Below are 15,661 nucleotides of genomic sequence, written 5' to 3'. Positions count from 1 at the left end.
CCGCTGATAAGGCCCAAGAGCTTACTGCCACTCCTCCTTGACTTTGTAATCGTCCCCTGTTTGACCTAGTGAAATTTTGCCCCTCGGCCAGTCATAAAGTCGTGAATTGACCGCGCTACCGTATCCCACACTCAACCCCACCTAATCGCCTATTATTTCTACTCCTCCCTCTCCTCCTCGCAGTGCAGCCACGCCGACAAGTACTCCAATATCTGCAAAAATGGCGTCGCAAGTCCCTACCCAGGCTAACATTCAGTCTACCCATCCTTTTACCTGCAACACATGTCAAGTCGCCTTCCGGTCGAGCGACCTGCAGCGGGCGCACATGCAAACCGACTGGCACAGGTACAACCTCAAGCGTCGCGTCGCCTCCCTCCCTCCGCTGTCCTCTGAGATCTTCACCGAGAAGGTCCTCGCAAACAAGGCCACCGCTGCCGCCACTGCTGCCAAGGCTTCCTTTGAGAAGGTCTGCACTCCCTGCCAGAAGACGTACTTCAGCGAGAATGCCTACAACAACCACTTGAACTCGTCCAAACATCGCATCAATATGGCCAAGTCGGGCAGAGGCGCGCAACTAGATGACGCTGCCTCGGTCACTGGCTCTATGGTCAGCTCGGCCTTTTCCCTGGGAGAGTCCATGGCCGATTCGGAAGTCACTACCGTCAACGGAGACGCAGACAAGGATGTTGCAGATGTGGCCGACGGTTTGAAGAACGCGAGCATCGAGGAACAGAATGCCGAAGAGGCTGCCACTGCCGATGGCGACAAGACTTCCGTTGCCGCATCCAACAAGCCTGCTAGCGATCCCCTCCTAGACTGCCTGTTCTGCAACTACAAGTCACCCAATTTCCAGCTCAACATTACCCACATGGGACGCTTCCACGGCATGTTCATACCCGAGAAGGAATTCCTTGCACAGCCCGAGGGGCTTATCAAGCATCTCCACGAGAAGATTCATGCTTACCATGAGTGTCTCAAGTGCCATAAGGTCTTGCACACTGCCTCAGGTATCCAAACGCACATGCGCGATCGTGGCCACTGCATGATCGCATTCGACACCGATATCGAGTTGGTTGAGATAGGCGAGTTCTACGACTTCCGCAGCTCCTACCCTGATGCTGCCGATTTCGACGAGATGGCAGAGGAGGCTGAAGATTCAGACGACTCATCCTCTACAACAGGAGGCGGAATCAAGCTCGGCGCCAGGCGCGAGACCAAGACCACTACAGAAGACGATGCAGCCATGTCGAGCAACGCCGAGGAAGACGATGCAGGCTGGGAAACCGACAGCACTGTATCGAGTGTACCGACTGATGAAATCACAGCTGTGCCAATCGACCGCACCCACCGACACAAGTCGCTCAACAAGTCCAAGCACCACAACCACGCAGATCCACGCCCACATCGCGCTGCAGACGGCTTCCACTCGCACGCCCACCACACACCCCAGGCCGTCTACTACGACGAATACGAGCTACACCTTCCATCCGGTCGCACCGCTGGTCATCGTTCCCTAAACAAGTACTACCGCCAGAATTTGCGAAACTACCCCGGTGTAGCCGAGCGTATGGAGGAGGCACAACGTGCCCGGATACCTGGCGCCATCACAGCCGGCGGCGAAGACGACGACGAAGAAGACGAGGACGGTGATGCCAACATGGATGGCGAGGAGCGTCAATTACAAGTCCGTGGACGTGGCCATGACCAGGATCGCCAGCTCATCTCGCGCGCCAACGGCGGTAGGGGCATGGTCGGTGTTACCGATGCAAAGAAGAAGGAGATTCAGGCTATTGAGAAGCGCGACAAGAAGAAGGAGCAGGCTGCCCGCAGCAGGTACCAGGCTGGTAACGAGAAGAGGCATAACTTCCAGAAGCACTTCCGTGATCCCCTCCTGCAATAGTTGGGTCGCTTTCGCGGTATGGCGGGGTTTTGTTTTCATTTTTCTTCCTTTTACTTTTTTTTTTCACGACTATTATGAGCATGGTTCGGAGTTTGCGATATGAAAAAGGCATGTAGAACGTTCTGACTAGAATGTCGCTCGGACTGTGGTATACCTTGAAATATGATTTACATGAAAAAACACATTGTCAGGTGGCATGCATTTGGTGATGAACGACTTGGCTGGACCCTGGCTTGTGATATGTTTAGGCCTGCAATATGCCCGTACCATTATACTAACGTCCAACTACCACATCAAGCTGAACATAACAGGTAACAAAGATAAAACCATCGTCGCAACTATCAATGAACCCAGTCTCTCCCGGTGAGTGAACTACTTGTTCTTTCCCTCTCCCCGCAATCCTGCAGCATGCACTTGCCTCCTGATATCAAACAACGCATCGTCAATCTCCTTCTCTTCATTCCGCCCCAGCACCAACGTCGGAGTGCTAAAAAGGTAGTCTTTGAGGCTCTTGAGCTGATTGATGATACTGCGCGGCGTGAGGATGACGCGATCGGCAAAGGAGCGGGATGGTGTGTCGGCTCCCGCCGTTGCAGAGGGTTGGGATTGGGAGTGTTGCGGCTGTGTTTGGGGTTGGCTGGCTGGTACTTGGTCTGAGGCTAAGGTCGAACTTGAGGCTGAGGCTGAGGCTGAGGTTCTGGGCTCAGGAGCTTCTTTCTGCTGAACTCGTTGGGGTTCCGCCTCCTTTGTCTGAGGAGATGGCCTTCCTGCGGATCCTCCAGAAGATCGCGGCCGCGGCGAAACTTGTATATGACTAAGACGCTTTGTCTGACTTCCCGGCGTCGTCTTCTTCGCCTCGCTGACGTCTTGGTCTGTATTCGACTTGACCCGTTTGTTGGGCACGGGTGTCTCATCCATTGTTGTGTCTTCTATATCGTGCGAATTCTCGACCTGAGAAAGAAGAGATTGAGAGCGTCGTAGGTTTAGTTTGCGAGTGGTTGCAGGACTGGCAACAGGAGCGTCGGTGGTGCTAAGCTTCCGCTTCTTCCCCCGTGACTTTTCGCTTGCTTTTGGCGATGCGGCCACGACGATGTTGTCAAGCATCTCCTCGTCTTTGTCCTGGGCTTGTGCTGGCATTGACGCCGGTTCCGGTTCCGGTTCTGGCTGTGCTACTGGTTCTGATCGGGATACTGGCACCGGCTGTGAAACTGGTTCTGGCTTTGCAGCGTGTTCTTCTTGTGCTTGTCTTCCGGCTTTGGTTCTCCTGTCTTTCTTCGCAGGAGTGCTCGTTTTCTTCTCGGCCCTTGCAGGAGTACGCCTGGGCTTCTTTCCGCTTGGAAGACGTTCAAGCCGAGCGGGGCTTCCCATGGAACTACGCGTAGAACGGCGCAACGTATGCGGCGTTCCTTTCACAGAGCCCTTATCAAAGGAGTCTCCCACTCGACTTGTACTGCTTGTCGTCGCCTGGGAGCTCTTGCGCGAAGCTCGACGAGCAGGCCCACGAGTTGGCGTCTGAACATCGTCTACTTCGGTATCACTGCCGGGGTGGTCGTCGTTAGTTGTTGACGACTGTGGGTGCAAAAGCGAAACGGGAGCATCAGCGATGTCGTAATTTGACTCTGACTGTTGCTCCTCTGTCCCTTCGGGGGCGGCATCGTGTATTTGCATGTCGGCGTCGATTTGCGCTGTGAGTTGTAGGTCTATGGTTGAACTTGGCAATTCTGACATGATAGTGTCTGAAACGCGGTCGGAGGGTATTTGAGGGTTGTCGTGGGGCGCGACAGCGTCAAGTAGTGCTTCTTCATCAATTGTGGTTCCTTCATCAAAGGAAGCCGAAAATGACCTTTCGGGCTGGCGATAGTCAAAGCTGGAGCCTACGAGAACATCAGGCCCGGTTTCTTTGTGGATCAGCCTATCTTCCTTTTCGAACCGCGGCGGCGAAGAGTCTGGTTCGTCGTTTGCATACTGGATGCTTCGCACAGCCGTGGGTGTGGCAAGGTCAGTGTCGTCGCTTACGATATTGCGAGTACTCTTGCGGGTATGTGGAGTTGGTGAAGAGCCAAGGTAGCCGTCCATAGGTCCCATTGCCGCAAGAGCCTTGAGTGGTGTTGTCCGAGAGGAGTGGTTTGGCAGATCATCAGCTGTCAATGCATCTGAATGGAACTCCAACGGCGACGGCACCTCATCCGGCTGTAGCGAAGGTGCACCAAGGTTGGCGAATAAACCACTGCTGAGTTTTTGACGATCGATCATCTCCTTTTGTCGATCGGTCAATACCTGCGACTCTTGCTGGAACGGGTTTGATGGTGAGGACATGATAGGTTCGAACTTGATCTGAGAGTTGTCGTGTCGGAGACGGACCTTTGGCGTCTGTCGCGAAGGCACCCTTCTAGTGGCTGAAGCCGGTACCGCCGGAGACCTGGACTTAGACCTTCGTGACGCTTTGGAGATCTTAAAGGGAGTGCCCTTGACTCCTGGGCTCTTGAAGGCACGTTTGACTTCGTCTGCACTGGTATCTGAATCGTAAAATGAGAGCTTGTTCTCCTGCTGTGGCGTCAGTGGTGTTATGCAGGGACTTGTAAAGTTGCTTACAGCATCCTCTTCCCGGACTTCTAGAGAGGGCAGAGAAAGCTCGACGCTATGCCATAGTTGACGAAGGGACTGCTCAAGTCGAGGGGGGTATCGTAGGCTATCTTCTTTTCCGAAGGTTGCATTCCAGGTCGCAATCGAGAGGTTGACGACACTTCGGCGTCTGCTAAGAAACCCTGCGGTAATCATCGGCTGTAGATGAAGTAACACCTGGCTATCGTGACGCGGTAATCGCTCAATAGCTTTGCAAACCTCTTGCCACAAGCTGACAACCTGAAGAGGGTTAGCATCTACTCCCATCCTGCACAACAGTGAACATACCTCGAGATGTAAGCTCTTCAACGACTCCTCCCTGCTCTGCATCTTCCTCTCGGGATCTTCGACCCAAATATGGATCGCGTCTTGTATCTTCCGCAAATAGCCAGCGAGATGAGACGTCGAGCATTGCTGAATTGAGGCACTGAGCGCTGAAAGAAAGCCTTTTATTGGCTCCACATTGTCTTTGTCAATATCTCTGTAAGCGGCCGATCCAACAGAGATAATGGCTCCATACAGGTGAACGTAGGGATCAATGTCTTGAGACCGTCCGGGTGCTGAATTGGAAGGCCAAAGACTCTGTCGGCCTTGTTCCAGCACTTTGCGGCTGATCAGCTTTGGAAGGTTGCGAAGAAGAATGCTGGCATACGCCAGACAAGAGGCTTTCTCTTCATTCGGTGTACGCTTGAGCACATGCTCAGATACCTTCTCAATGACCGCGAGTGGAAGCGCACCCTCTCCTGCCTCCCGCCGGACAGTACTGACAAAAGTTGATAGGATTTGGTGACCAAGTGCTTTTTCCAAGAGGCAAGCAGAACCGAGACTGAGGATCTCCACCACAATTTCATACTCCTTACCCAGACAACGAGAATTGCGCTCGCCTGAAGGAGGTGACTGGTCCTCCAACAAAGCATTGAGCAATGTCCCGATCCGGTTCCAGAACTCTGACGCGACTGCGCCCTTCAGCGAACCATCGACTGCTGCCGCACAATCTCGAAGGAGCTCCAATTTGCTCAGCCGGGTGTTTTGGACAGCGAAACAAGGCTCGATGATGACTTCGATCGCACGGAGTCGAACTGGATCAGCTAGTTTCCCCTCGGATTGAGTGACCAAGAGATCGACAAGGTAGAGGAGGGGTGATGAGCGCGTTCCCTGATGCCGTGACCGATGCGATGGTGTGGATGCAACCTCAAACTCGTTGTTTTCGTTACGTGTGAGGCACTTGTCTGCGAATTGAAAAGGGCCCAGCTTCTGTACCACAGTCTCTATCAGAAAGCAGAACTTGTCAGCCCATATGTCCTCCTTCTTCTGCGACAAAGCGATCTTCTCTGTGTGTTTGTCCCAGATTCGGCGCAGCAGGTTAATTATATGGGCCATGGCGTCTTTCGTCTCCGTTGAAGCCATGATTTCCTTGCTACTTGCTTCCACCAGGGCACCGATGACTGCTTGCCACATTGTTTGGACCGGCTCGTCTTCCGGTTCCCTGCTCTCAGACAATAATGTGGCGTCGAGGAGAGTCTCTACGAACTGCAGTATCAGAGCAATCGACTTGCGCACCCACCTAGGGTCCACTAGGGGGAGCTCGTTACGCGGGATCATAACATTCGGGCGAAGATCCAGCGCACGGTACTCGTTCCATGGTTTCCGAGAGCCGTCTAGAAGAGCAGATACGATTCGGCATGCGGGTATAGCGTGTCGATAAGAGGCGGGGGCGGCCTGCTTTTTAGGATCGGGCAGGAGCATTGGAGGCCAGACGTTGACTATGAACTGAGTCCAGTATCGGTCGAGATGCTCAAATGTAGAAGTTGGGCGTAGAGCATAGTACAGCAGGGTGAAGTATGCGGATGAGATAGCGTCTTGTTCGGACTTTTTCATGGGTATCTTTCTTTGCAGTGCATGTACTGAGATCTTGCGAAACATATCTGACCAACCTGCAGATGTATCTGGAGTCAGATTGACAGAATGTACCAGGAAAGATATGGCGACGTTGGAGTAAACCCTAACCTGCTCGTTCTCCGATGAAATACAGTTCTGGAGAAGCGTGAGCCAATCTGCCAGAGCAGTGAACGTTTCGCGGTAGAGCGAGTTTTTCAGTAGGCCTGTAACAGCTGCCCAGATCTGTGGCACCAAAGCAGCATATTCACCGCCAAGTAAACGATAAAGCTCCATTATGAAGATGCTGGCAATGGTCGCACCGTCACTCTTAACCCGGTTCAGAACTACCAAGACGGATTTCGCGACATGCCGGTCATGGCCAATAGTTTTGGCGGCTGTTACTGCAGTGTCTAGCGCACTCTGACTGATATCCTTCTGAACCGATACCAGAGCTTTGAGTGTATGTGTAAACCATCGTTCGGTATGCCTTATCATGACCTCGGGGCGCTGCTGAAGCAGCTTCCTGTATATCCGGACCCGGTATGCCTGTACGGCATGACCAGATGTTCGCTCATGGATGGTCTCTAGTGCATCAAGGGCTTTCTCGACGCGGGTCGCAGTCACGATCTTGGGCCGAAAGTTTTGTTGCATGAGCACAGCCAGATGTGTGTTGACGGTAGTCTTTGGTATGGTGCTATCGCTTACTATGCGGATAATGCGTTCTATGACGAAGGAGCAAAAGTCTTCGTCCATGGCGGACATCAAGTCGGGGATGCGGAACAGAGCCATGAGCAGCTTCATGGCTTGTCCAACTAGTTGTGAATCCAGTCCTGTACCGGCCAGACCTGGCTCCTGCATGTCGCGCCGTATGAATTGGGTCAACAGAGAAAGTTTCTGCTTGAGTGCCTGATCGTCCGGAATCTTGTCGTATGCTTGCAAAGTCCTTAGCAAGGATTGGTATGCATCCAGCCGCGACCCGCGGTCCGAAGTCGCAAGCAGCTTGACAATGGCTTCCAGCATTTCGGCAAAGGACTTGAATCGATGTGCGGCGGCAGCGTCGTCTGCAGGCGGAGGCGTGGCCGTGCCGTCGGCAGGCTTCAAAATTGACTTGAGCGGCTTCGTGAGGCGGGTCTGTGGGAGCGGTCGGAGCGGTGAGCTACGTGTGGGTGTCCAGGACTGTGCGACGGCTTTCGCGCTGGGCAAATTGCATAATTGTAACTCGAAGTTGACTCTTTTCCTTGCGCTGGCAGCACTCGAGGGTATGTCGATATCGGATGAGGGCGATTGCTCTGGTGTATTAGGGGGCTTCTTTGCTGCCTTGAGCCTAGGAGGAACAGGCTTCTCGCCAAAGGGGTCTTCAAGGAATTGTAGCGTCTCGTCGGCGCCTGTGTCTTCTTGGTCTTTAGGTGGAGTGGGAGGGCGAACAGAGAGGGCTTCAAACTTGGACACCATGGCTATGCTGCAAATCGCTAACAAGAGACGGAAACAAAAGCAAAAGAAGGCACTCGCATCGCTGTCGTATACGTGACTGAAGTCGAGGACGTGTAGAGCGAGTGTGGAGGTGACGATCGACTACCCCGGTCCAGACGACAAAGGTTGGTGTTGGCGACGCGTCTAGCGCGACGCTCCTCGTGCGCGTAAAGTGCTAACCTCAAGTGCCCATCCACTGGACAACGGCCCCTCGAGCCAACACCGGCTCCATGCGTCTGAAACCCAGTACCACATGTTCAGTCACATCGCATGCAATGTGCGAATTGTACTGTAATTAGACAGTTGGTGAATCACTTCCTTCGTCTCAACGGGGATTTATAAGGAATCGTTCCCACATAGACTTGGAGACTTGCCGTCGTCGTGCAAGACTCTCTGGCTTGTGCGCATCATCTTAGATTCATCTGTTCCAACCCTCTATTCCTAGATAATCAATCAGATCATGCGCAAGTAGACAGACGCCTACGGATACTTGCCTGCTGCAGACGCGCCTTGTTCGTTCCTCGATGTGGACCCCGGCGGTTGATGCAGGTCCCATAATAGTGGGGCTCTCCGAGCTCAAGCTTCATCCCACCTACGTGACGTGAGAAGCACTGATCGTCTTCCACAACTTGACCGCCATGTTATCGCAAAGGACGGGTAGAGGTCAGTTCCCTGCTCCGGAATGCTTTCCTGAGATCATCATGGGCTGACGGGTACCAGCAAAGCTCGATGACGTTACCAGAATACTTTCCGAATTGAAGACCGACCTGGACGTGAAGAAGCTGTCTGTTGAACGTACGTCTTCTTCCGATAGAATTAATGCCATGCGCTCACTGCCTGGACAGAGAGACGGCAGCTACTCGAACAGCTCAAAGTCTACGGCCGTTCAGTCGACAACTCCGACCCCATATTCACGGAAGATGTACTACACCACACCACGAGTCTACGGACGGCATAGTGACCGTGATAGGGCCTCCGGACACTAGGGCACCACGCATTTGACGGAGAGACTACACCTGCGGCACAGGAAGCTCTCCGGTGCATAGCCAATGCTCTCCTTCTCCAGCCCAAGACGCGCCAGATACTCGTCAATCTAGGCCATGGTCCACATGCAGCGGAAAAGCTGAAAGTAGGCAACCGTGCCTTCGAACCTGGAAACAGAGCCTTGTTAACTTGCAAACAGGAAGAAAGTATCGACACTGAGTTCCTCGCCGCCCGTATCCTCTTCCTCACAACATACAACGCGAACCTCGATTACGCACAACTCGTCCGCGAGAACCAGCTAGCCGACAGCATCAATGCAGCCATCACACGGCATGCGAAACGATACTCCAAATCCGCGCCACGCAGAAACGAACAGCCCATGGAGGCCATGGCGCTCTCTGAAACACTCAAGCTACTCTTCAACATCATACATCATAAACAAGACCTTGCTCCCCTCTTTGCTCCCTCAATACCCAACGTCTTCAAGATCCTGGTACGGAGAGAAATACCATCACCGCCATTGTCCGGCCCAACGCGCGAACTAGTCAACATCCTCCTCCATCTAGACATCGAAAACGATCAAGGCCGAGAAGGCCTCTTCCCATCATTCGACGGCGAGGTCAACATCCGCTACTTGATCAAGATTCTCGACCAAGCACTCATCGTTTACCCACCCAAAGAACTCGATGAAACCGTCACACCCCTCCTTACCCTCATTCACCGTATCTACACGGTCGCTCCAGCGGAAATTGCCAGCACAATGGAGAAGTTACTCCTCCCCACAACCGAAGAGCGTGACCGCCCCCTCGGAAAGTCAGATACGCTGTCCTCTCGACTACTCAATCTATCCACGTCCGCTTTGACACCCTCACTGCGAAACGGAATATCGATGTTGCTATGGAAACTCTCGCATGAAGATCCCGCGACATTTGTGCATAACGTCGGCTACGGCTTCGCTTCTGGTTTCCTCATGTCAAACAACATACAAATGCCTGAGGAACTAGTCAAGGAGCATGCGCCAGAGAGTGGTGATGAGGGTATACCGATCAATCCTATCACGGGGCAGAGGCTGGATAAGGAGGAGCAGGTGCAGATGGAGCCCATGACGCAGGAAGAGAAAGAAAGGGAGGCGGAGAGGTTGTTTGTGCTGTTTGAGAGGTTGAAGGCGACAGGAGTCATGGATGTGGTTAATCCGGTCGAGGAGGCGTATCGGTCGGGGAGGATCCAAGAGCTGAGTGACGACGAGGATTGAGAGTTTGGACTGTGCGATTTGCGGTGAATTGGACATATGGGTCACGGCGTAAGATTTCTGCTTCGACCTAGTAAAGAAATATGAATTGACGATATTGAAGACTAAATATTGAGTCGCCTCGCTATATACCGGCGTGATCCTTAAAACACGCGCTTTTTGACGACTTGCTAAGTTGTGTCTAGACCTTTTGTTCCCAGATAAATACTGGACGTACAATAAAATATAAGAAGATGGTCGTCCAACGCTGTGGAAATACTGCTGGAGATTGCCGAAAAAGTGCAGGGTATGTTGCGAACCGAATGTGACTTGATGTTGGAAGGCGAGTCGATTGTTGAGATATTCGTTTCCATCAGCAGATGTCGATGGTAGCATACGTTGAAGGTAAGATTTTGTGCTAATAAAATGTGCTGAGAATGTCGTATGCTGATTGGCGTTCATGTCGAAGGGGCGGAACGATCTGGCAAAAGGATCCCTTGCATTACACATGGTTGGGTCGTGAGCCATGAGTTTCCCACTCTGTATGATGGTCGCAGCCGACGTGGTCTCCAAGACGTCGGCTGTCCTTGTCGCGTGGATACGCAGGGGGAATCTCGATACTAGGCAGAAATCTCATACCATCATCGTTGCTGTACTGATGTACCCATATCGGGCTGAGAAGCTGCTTCAGCAAGCCAGCTATGAGGTTTCCCAGATAAGCGTTGAGTTTGCACACTGGATACGCGGCAGCCCAGACTAGAAGAAAGATACCAGCACCCTTCTGCCAAGACGACATGCCGGCAACGGTCGCGGTAGTGCCTTGATCGTGAAGTTTGTTAATACCATAGGATATGTTTCCAAGCCAGTCGAGGATGCCGCATGTATGTAGGAGAAAAGCTGAACTGCATGCGCCGGCAGTGTAACCGGCAAGCCTAGTGTTAAACTTGTACAGGACGGTAAACATGAAGAACGTGCCGATGGTGGCCAGGAAGCTTCGAAAAAGCCATATGACAAGTGCTGGTATTGCGCTCAGAAAGGCGAAGCCCTCGGCGATGTGCTCGGTTTGTGTCTCAAAGATGTCCAGACGTTGAGCGATGCTGTCCACCTTGGAAAGAGAGCGATCTGCGACATCGTTGGTTTGTTGGATGGTGTGTTGTGTGGCGGTCATATAACCCGCTAGCACATTGTAGCTTTCGACCTGCGCCTGGTGATTTGATTGAATGCTGAGCTTGGCCAGTTCGTGATGTTGTTGGAGCTCGTCAGTGAAGTATGCAGCGAGCTGGGAGCTCTCCAGCATCAAGTGTTGCGAGAAAGCCTGCATTCTCTCACGTATGTGGTCGATTTCGTTGGTCTGACTCTCAGACAGAGCAGTGATGAGGTCTGAGATCGACGACTCCATGAAACTGTGAAACTTTGCGTCAAGCGCTCCAACTGTGGCGACAGCCTTTTCCTGCACAGCCTGAATGTCTTCTTTGAGCTGCTGGTGAGAGTCGCGGGCTTCTTCGGAGTACTGCCTTTGCTCACGGATCAACAACTCGTATTCCTCAGTCGTCCTCTGCATAGTCGATGTCACATCACCCAGAACTTGGGTCAGATTCTTGAAGATCTCAAGATGGTTTTCTCGCTCGATAACATCTCTGCTGGCCTGGCACATGACGACTGCATTCTGGCGAGCATTGCTGAACGAAGTCCAGTATTGAGGTGTGGATTGAAGGCTCTTTAGGCACTGCATGTAGTAGTACTCCTTGAATTCTGGGTAGCATTGCTTGTCGCTGGGAACTTCTGGCCGAGCATGCCACCAGCCACCGCCTTTCCCGCAGTGCCTTGACGCAGGAACCAGTATATCGCAATTAGGCGGTGGTGTTGGATTGACTGGCTGAACACTCAATAGCTCGCAAACAGCTAATTTGGCGGCATACTCGGTCTTGACATTATCCAGGTACGCATCTGGGCGAGATTTGGCGAAGTCCGGTGCATGTTCCAGGAGCTTGCATTCGTTCATCAGATGAGAAGCAGCCATCCGAGTGCACGTCGGGGCTGTCTGCATAGACACGACAAATTCGACCGCTTGTGTTATCACCCTGTGGTTCCTCGATGTTGTGTACTGAAAAAGTGAATCAACATTGGCTGTTGGAGCTGCACCTGCTGGTGGGGAGTGATACTGAGAGAATGCCGTAGGAAGGAGCAGCCCAGCTGTGATGAGCGTCGCCATGGTCAGTACATTTCGAGGGTTCATATAAGCAGCTTGCGTGTGGAGTTAGGGTTATCGAAACCACAGGAAAAGTTGCAAGCGAAGTAAAGCAAAAGTCAGGAAACAGAGGACAGTGGAGGAAGACGAGGAAGCGAAGGATCAAGCACGGTAAGATTGTTATTTGGATCAGCCATGTAAGTTTGTCGCATAGTGAGAGAAGGAGGAAGGTGCAGTGTTTGAGCTTCCGAAGCATGCTGGCCTGCTGCGATAGCCAGGTGAGGTCGAGATTGTGGTAAGAAGACGCGCTGTTAGTCGAATAGCAAAAGATTTAAATCTAGGTGAGAGACCACCTGGTCAGCAGTTTCAAACACCAGCTTCAAGCACTTTATCGCACAACATCCTCCGCCAAAAAGAGTGATGACGGTCGGAGTGTTGTGGTGTTGAGGGGTGTTTGGTGGGGGAAAGTGCGATATGCCGACCAATCAGAGACGGCAATGACGCGCTATCACGGGATCGGATGAGCTAGCCTCGAGCTGGGGATTGCCGAAAACTCTCGCGATCGTATCTGTCGACATCAAGACAAAATGTTCGCCCCAGCACGACGGCGGTGCGCCCAAAGCCTCGCAAAGGCCTCGAGCCAGACGACCGATTCGATCCCGACTTTCCTGTTACCCGTATTCCCCCGGCCTACGCCCGCCAGGACCTTTACCTCAACAACATCATGTCAATCGAAGATCGGGTCCCTACCACTCTCTTTACCCCAAGGAGTCACATTCCAGGTGGTTGCGCCTTCGGCTAAGGCCAGGAGCTCAAGAGTGCAGGCAATGTCTACAGTACACATCAAGGGACCGCTCGGCGAGCTTTCAATGAACATTCCTCCATATATCAATATCAACCAGGACCCGGCATTGGGTGGTCCAACATTGACAATAGAGGATGCAAAAGATGCGAAACAGAAGGCAATGTGGGGTGCGCGTGCTGGCTTCGTAACGTGCTGCGCATTTGGCTAACTTGGATTCAGGCACCACCCGCGCATACCTCCAGAATCACATCCTCGGTGTTAGCGAAGGACACAGTGCCATTCTCCGCTTCGTCGGTGTCGGTTACCGTGCCTCAGTCGAAGACACTGCAACTACAGTAAAGGCCGAATTTCCGGGCCAGAAGTTCGTCAACTTGAAGGTCGGATATACACACCCAGTCGAACTCGCTATACCAAAGGGCATGACCGCGAGTACACCGCAACCGACACGTCTACTATTAGAGGGGCCAGAGAAGGAGGTAGTCATGCAGTTCGCGGCCAAGATCAGGGCCTGGAGGAAACCTGAACCATACAAGGGCAAGGGTGTCTTCGTCAACGGTGAGACCATCAAGATCAAGAACAAGAGAGTGGGCGGCAAATAGAAAGGATGATGAAATTCTGGATGTGTACCATATTTGTTCGCTTTACATCATGAATCATTGGAACCGTCTCACCATGCGTGGTTGGGTTCAAAGACGGAGTATATACCACGGTACCGAAGTACACCTCGGTTCAGGCATCCGTTCTTCGACCTTTGTTTCTGCGATTTCGTCTTGTTCCAGCGGCTCAATTCTGGTTACACTGCTGCCTAATGGAACCTGGCGACTGGCTGGCTCTCTACGTGGAAAACGGACATGAGTGATTTTCGTATATATACTGACCTTGATCCTTGATCTTAAGCATCTGTATTCACACAGTCGCCAATTCCACACCATGTCTACTTCCCAGCCCCCGAAATGCTATCTTCTACGCATTCCTCGTGAACTGCGCGATGCAATCTACGCCTACTATCTCAGTGACGAAGGATACTATCACCAACCCGAGTCGAATACCTTACGACATGCTGACGGATCAGCCATCAATCTCGCACTAACACTGAGTTGCAAGCAGGTCGCAGCGGAGATGATAGCATTGCCCTTGAAACTGAATGCTGTGGAATTCAGAACGCACCTGGCACCTATCGAGACAGCTGGTATCGGAGAGCGGAAATGGCTATTCAACGACCCTCCACCTGGGGATCGTCTGTCTCTAGATTATGCGCCCCCTTCAAGGGCTGAGCATTCTCACTTTCTGCTGAGACGTCTATACGACATAGAGGCAGACGCTTGCGTAATCGCTTTCGACGCATATGGTAGGACAAAGCTTATATACACAACTTCGTTGGTGCTCTTCAGTCGAAGCACATGCTGACTACGTGCGGCAGGTACCGAGGAACTCGCAAAATGCATTTCTGAACGATTCCCCCAAAGCTGCCTCGGCAGGCAGCTTCAAAAGCTATCACAAGTTATGGACATAGACGCTTATGCCCTTGACTTGAGGGCACGACTTCAAAATTCGACATTCTATCAACGCCAAGCTTTGCAGTTTCTCCTTGGAAACATATCGGCTTTTGCAACTCAAGCTAACATGGTCAACGAGTCCAATCACAGGAGTAGGAATAGAATCAAGCTCTCGCTAGGACTTTTGAGCCGCGATGCTTCTGAGATCGTGGCTTCGCGAATCTCATCCGTGGAGTGGCCACCTTGGGTATTGCCTACGGCGTTGCATATACCAAAGTTGCGCAAAATCGTCAACTCTGTAGATAAGAGTGACCTGGGGCACGGGTACTACAGAAATTCGCACAAGCTTAGGTACTATGAATCAGCTACCTCGCAATGTATCCGCTTTCTCGGCATGTTGGAACAGGACGTGAGTCTCCGCTTGCGGCATCTGATCATACGCGAAGACCGCAAATCTTGCACAAAACCAAGTTGCCATGCGTATGGTCTCGTTCCATATCTCAAAAGTCTGCCTCATCTGCGCGTCGACCATCACGTTGACATGTGGCATACCATGTAAGTTATGCTTCCTTTCGAAGAATGGACACCGTTTAATGAGGTATAAACAAGCTTTTCCACAGAATACAGTCGATTGGCTGGTAATCCTACCCTCAACTTGCAATTACGGTCAGATTGGTGGTCTACTCCTTCGCCACACGAGGCGGTTGATAAGACCGCTGCCTGGATCAAGGAAGCGATGTATTTACGACACGCCGGTATGCCTCCTTTTACCTACCGTCTTCATCTCGAGGCACCTGTGGAGACTGTTGAGGAGATCTGGGGTACCATGAAGTTTTGCGCAGCCCTTTGCCACTTGATCTCACACTCTCCTCAACTTAAACGATCTCGGTCCTTCCATTTTGACGATGTCTTTGTGTCTTGTGTACGGCTCATGCTATCTAGGGATCCCACCGTGCACTTGCCATGTCCTATAGGCACTCTGGAAGAATTTGAAGAAGAGATTGGTTGTACAAGCGAGGATTCGAAGAGTTTGCCACGAAACGATTGGTGGAAATTTGGCTGGGATCTCCTTCATAAGAGTCCGGACACT

The 15,661-nt window shown here is 52.1% G+C and overlaps 5 protein-coding genes across 5 annotated transcripts; 3 read left to right on the top strand and 2 right to left on the bottom strand.

Annotated features, from left to right (window-relative positions):
• Positions 1–220: 220 nt before the first annotated feature.
• On the top strand, positions 221–1,900 carry AA0111_g8897 (Cytoplasmic 60S subunit biogenesis factor; the record flags this gene model as incomplete). Its single annotated transcript, XM_028655394.1, has 1 exon — positions 221–1,900. The coding sequence occupies one exon, from the start codon at positions 221–223 to the stop codon at positions 1,898–1,900; it is 1,680 nt and encodes a 559-aa protein (XP_028503651.1).
• A 372-nt stretch (positions 1,901–2,272) lies between these two features.
• On the bottom strand, positions 2,273–7,852 carry AA0111_g8896 (hypothetical protein; the record flags this gene model as incomplete). Its single annotated transcript, XM_028655393.1, has 3 exons — positions 2,273–4,444; positions 4,493–4,762; positions 4,811–7,852. The coding sequence occupies 3 exons, from the start codon at positions 7,850–7,852 to the stop codon at positions 2,273–2,275; spliced, it is 5,484 nt and encodes a 1,827-aa protein (XP_028503631.1).
• A 656-nt stretch (positions 7,853–8,508) lies between these two features.
• AA0111_g8895 (hypothetical protein) lies at positions 8,509–10,106 on the top strand (the record flags this gene model as incomplete). The annotated part of the gene is made up of 4 exons (XM_028655392.1): positions 8,509–8,533; positions 8,591–8,665; positions 8,716–8,792; positions 8,841–10,106. 4 exons carry the CDS (start codon positions 8,509–8,511, stop codon positions 10,104–10,106), a joined length of 1,443 nt encoding a protein of 480 aa, XP_028503629.1.
• Positions 10,107–10,584: 478 nt separating this feature from the next.
• Positions 10,585–12,294, bottom strand: AA0111_g8894 (hypothetical protein; the record flags this gene model as incomplete). The annotated part of the gene is made up of 1 exon (XM_028655391.1): positions 10,585–12,294. The coding sequence occupies one exon, from the start codon at positions 12,292–12,294 to the stop codon at positions 10,585–10,587; it is 1,710 nt and encodes a 569-aa protein (XP_028503630.1).
• A 563-nt stretch (positions 12,295–12,857) lies between these two features.
• AA0111_g8893 (hypothetical protein) lies at positions 12,858–13,674 on the top strand (the record flags this gene model as incomplete). Its single annotated transcript, XM_028655390.1, has 2 exons — positions 12,858–13,242; positions 13,295–13,674. The coding sequence occupies 2 exons, from the start codon at positions 12,858–12,860 to the stop codon at positions 13,672–13,674; spliced, it is 765 nt and encodes a 254-aa protein (XP_028503650.1).
• Between the last annotated feature and the right edge of the window lie 1,987 nt (positions 13,675–15,661).

Source organism: Alternaria arborescens (assembly GCF_004154835.1).
Source record: "Alternaria arborescens strain FERA 675 chromosome Unknown contig_23, whole genome shotgun sequence".
Taxonomy (NCBI): domain Eukaryota; kingdom Fungi; phylum Ascomycota; class Dothideomycetes; order Pleosporales; family Pleosporaceae; genus Alternaria; species Alternaria arborescens.
The sequence above is the reverse complement of the archived record's forward strand: the minus strand, read 5'-3'. Positions and strand labels throughout refer to the sequence as shown.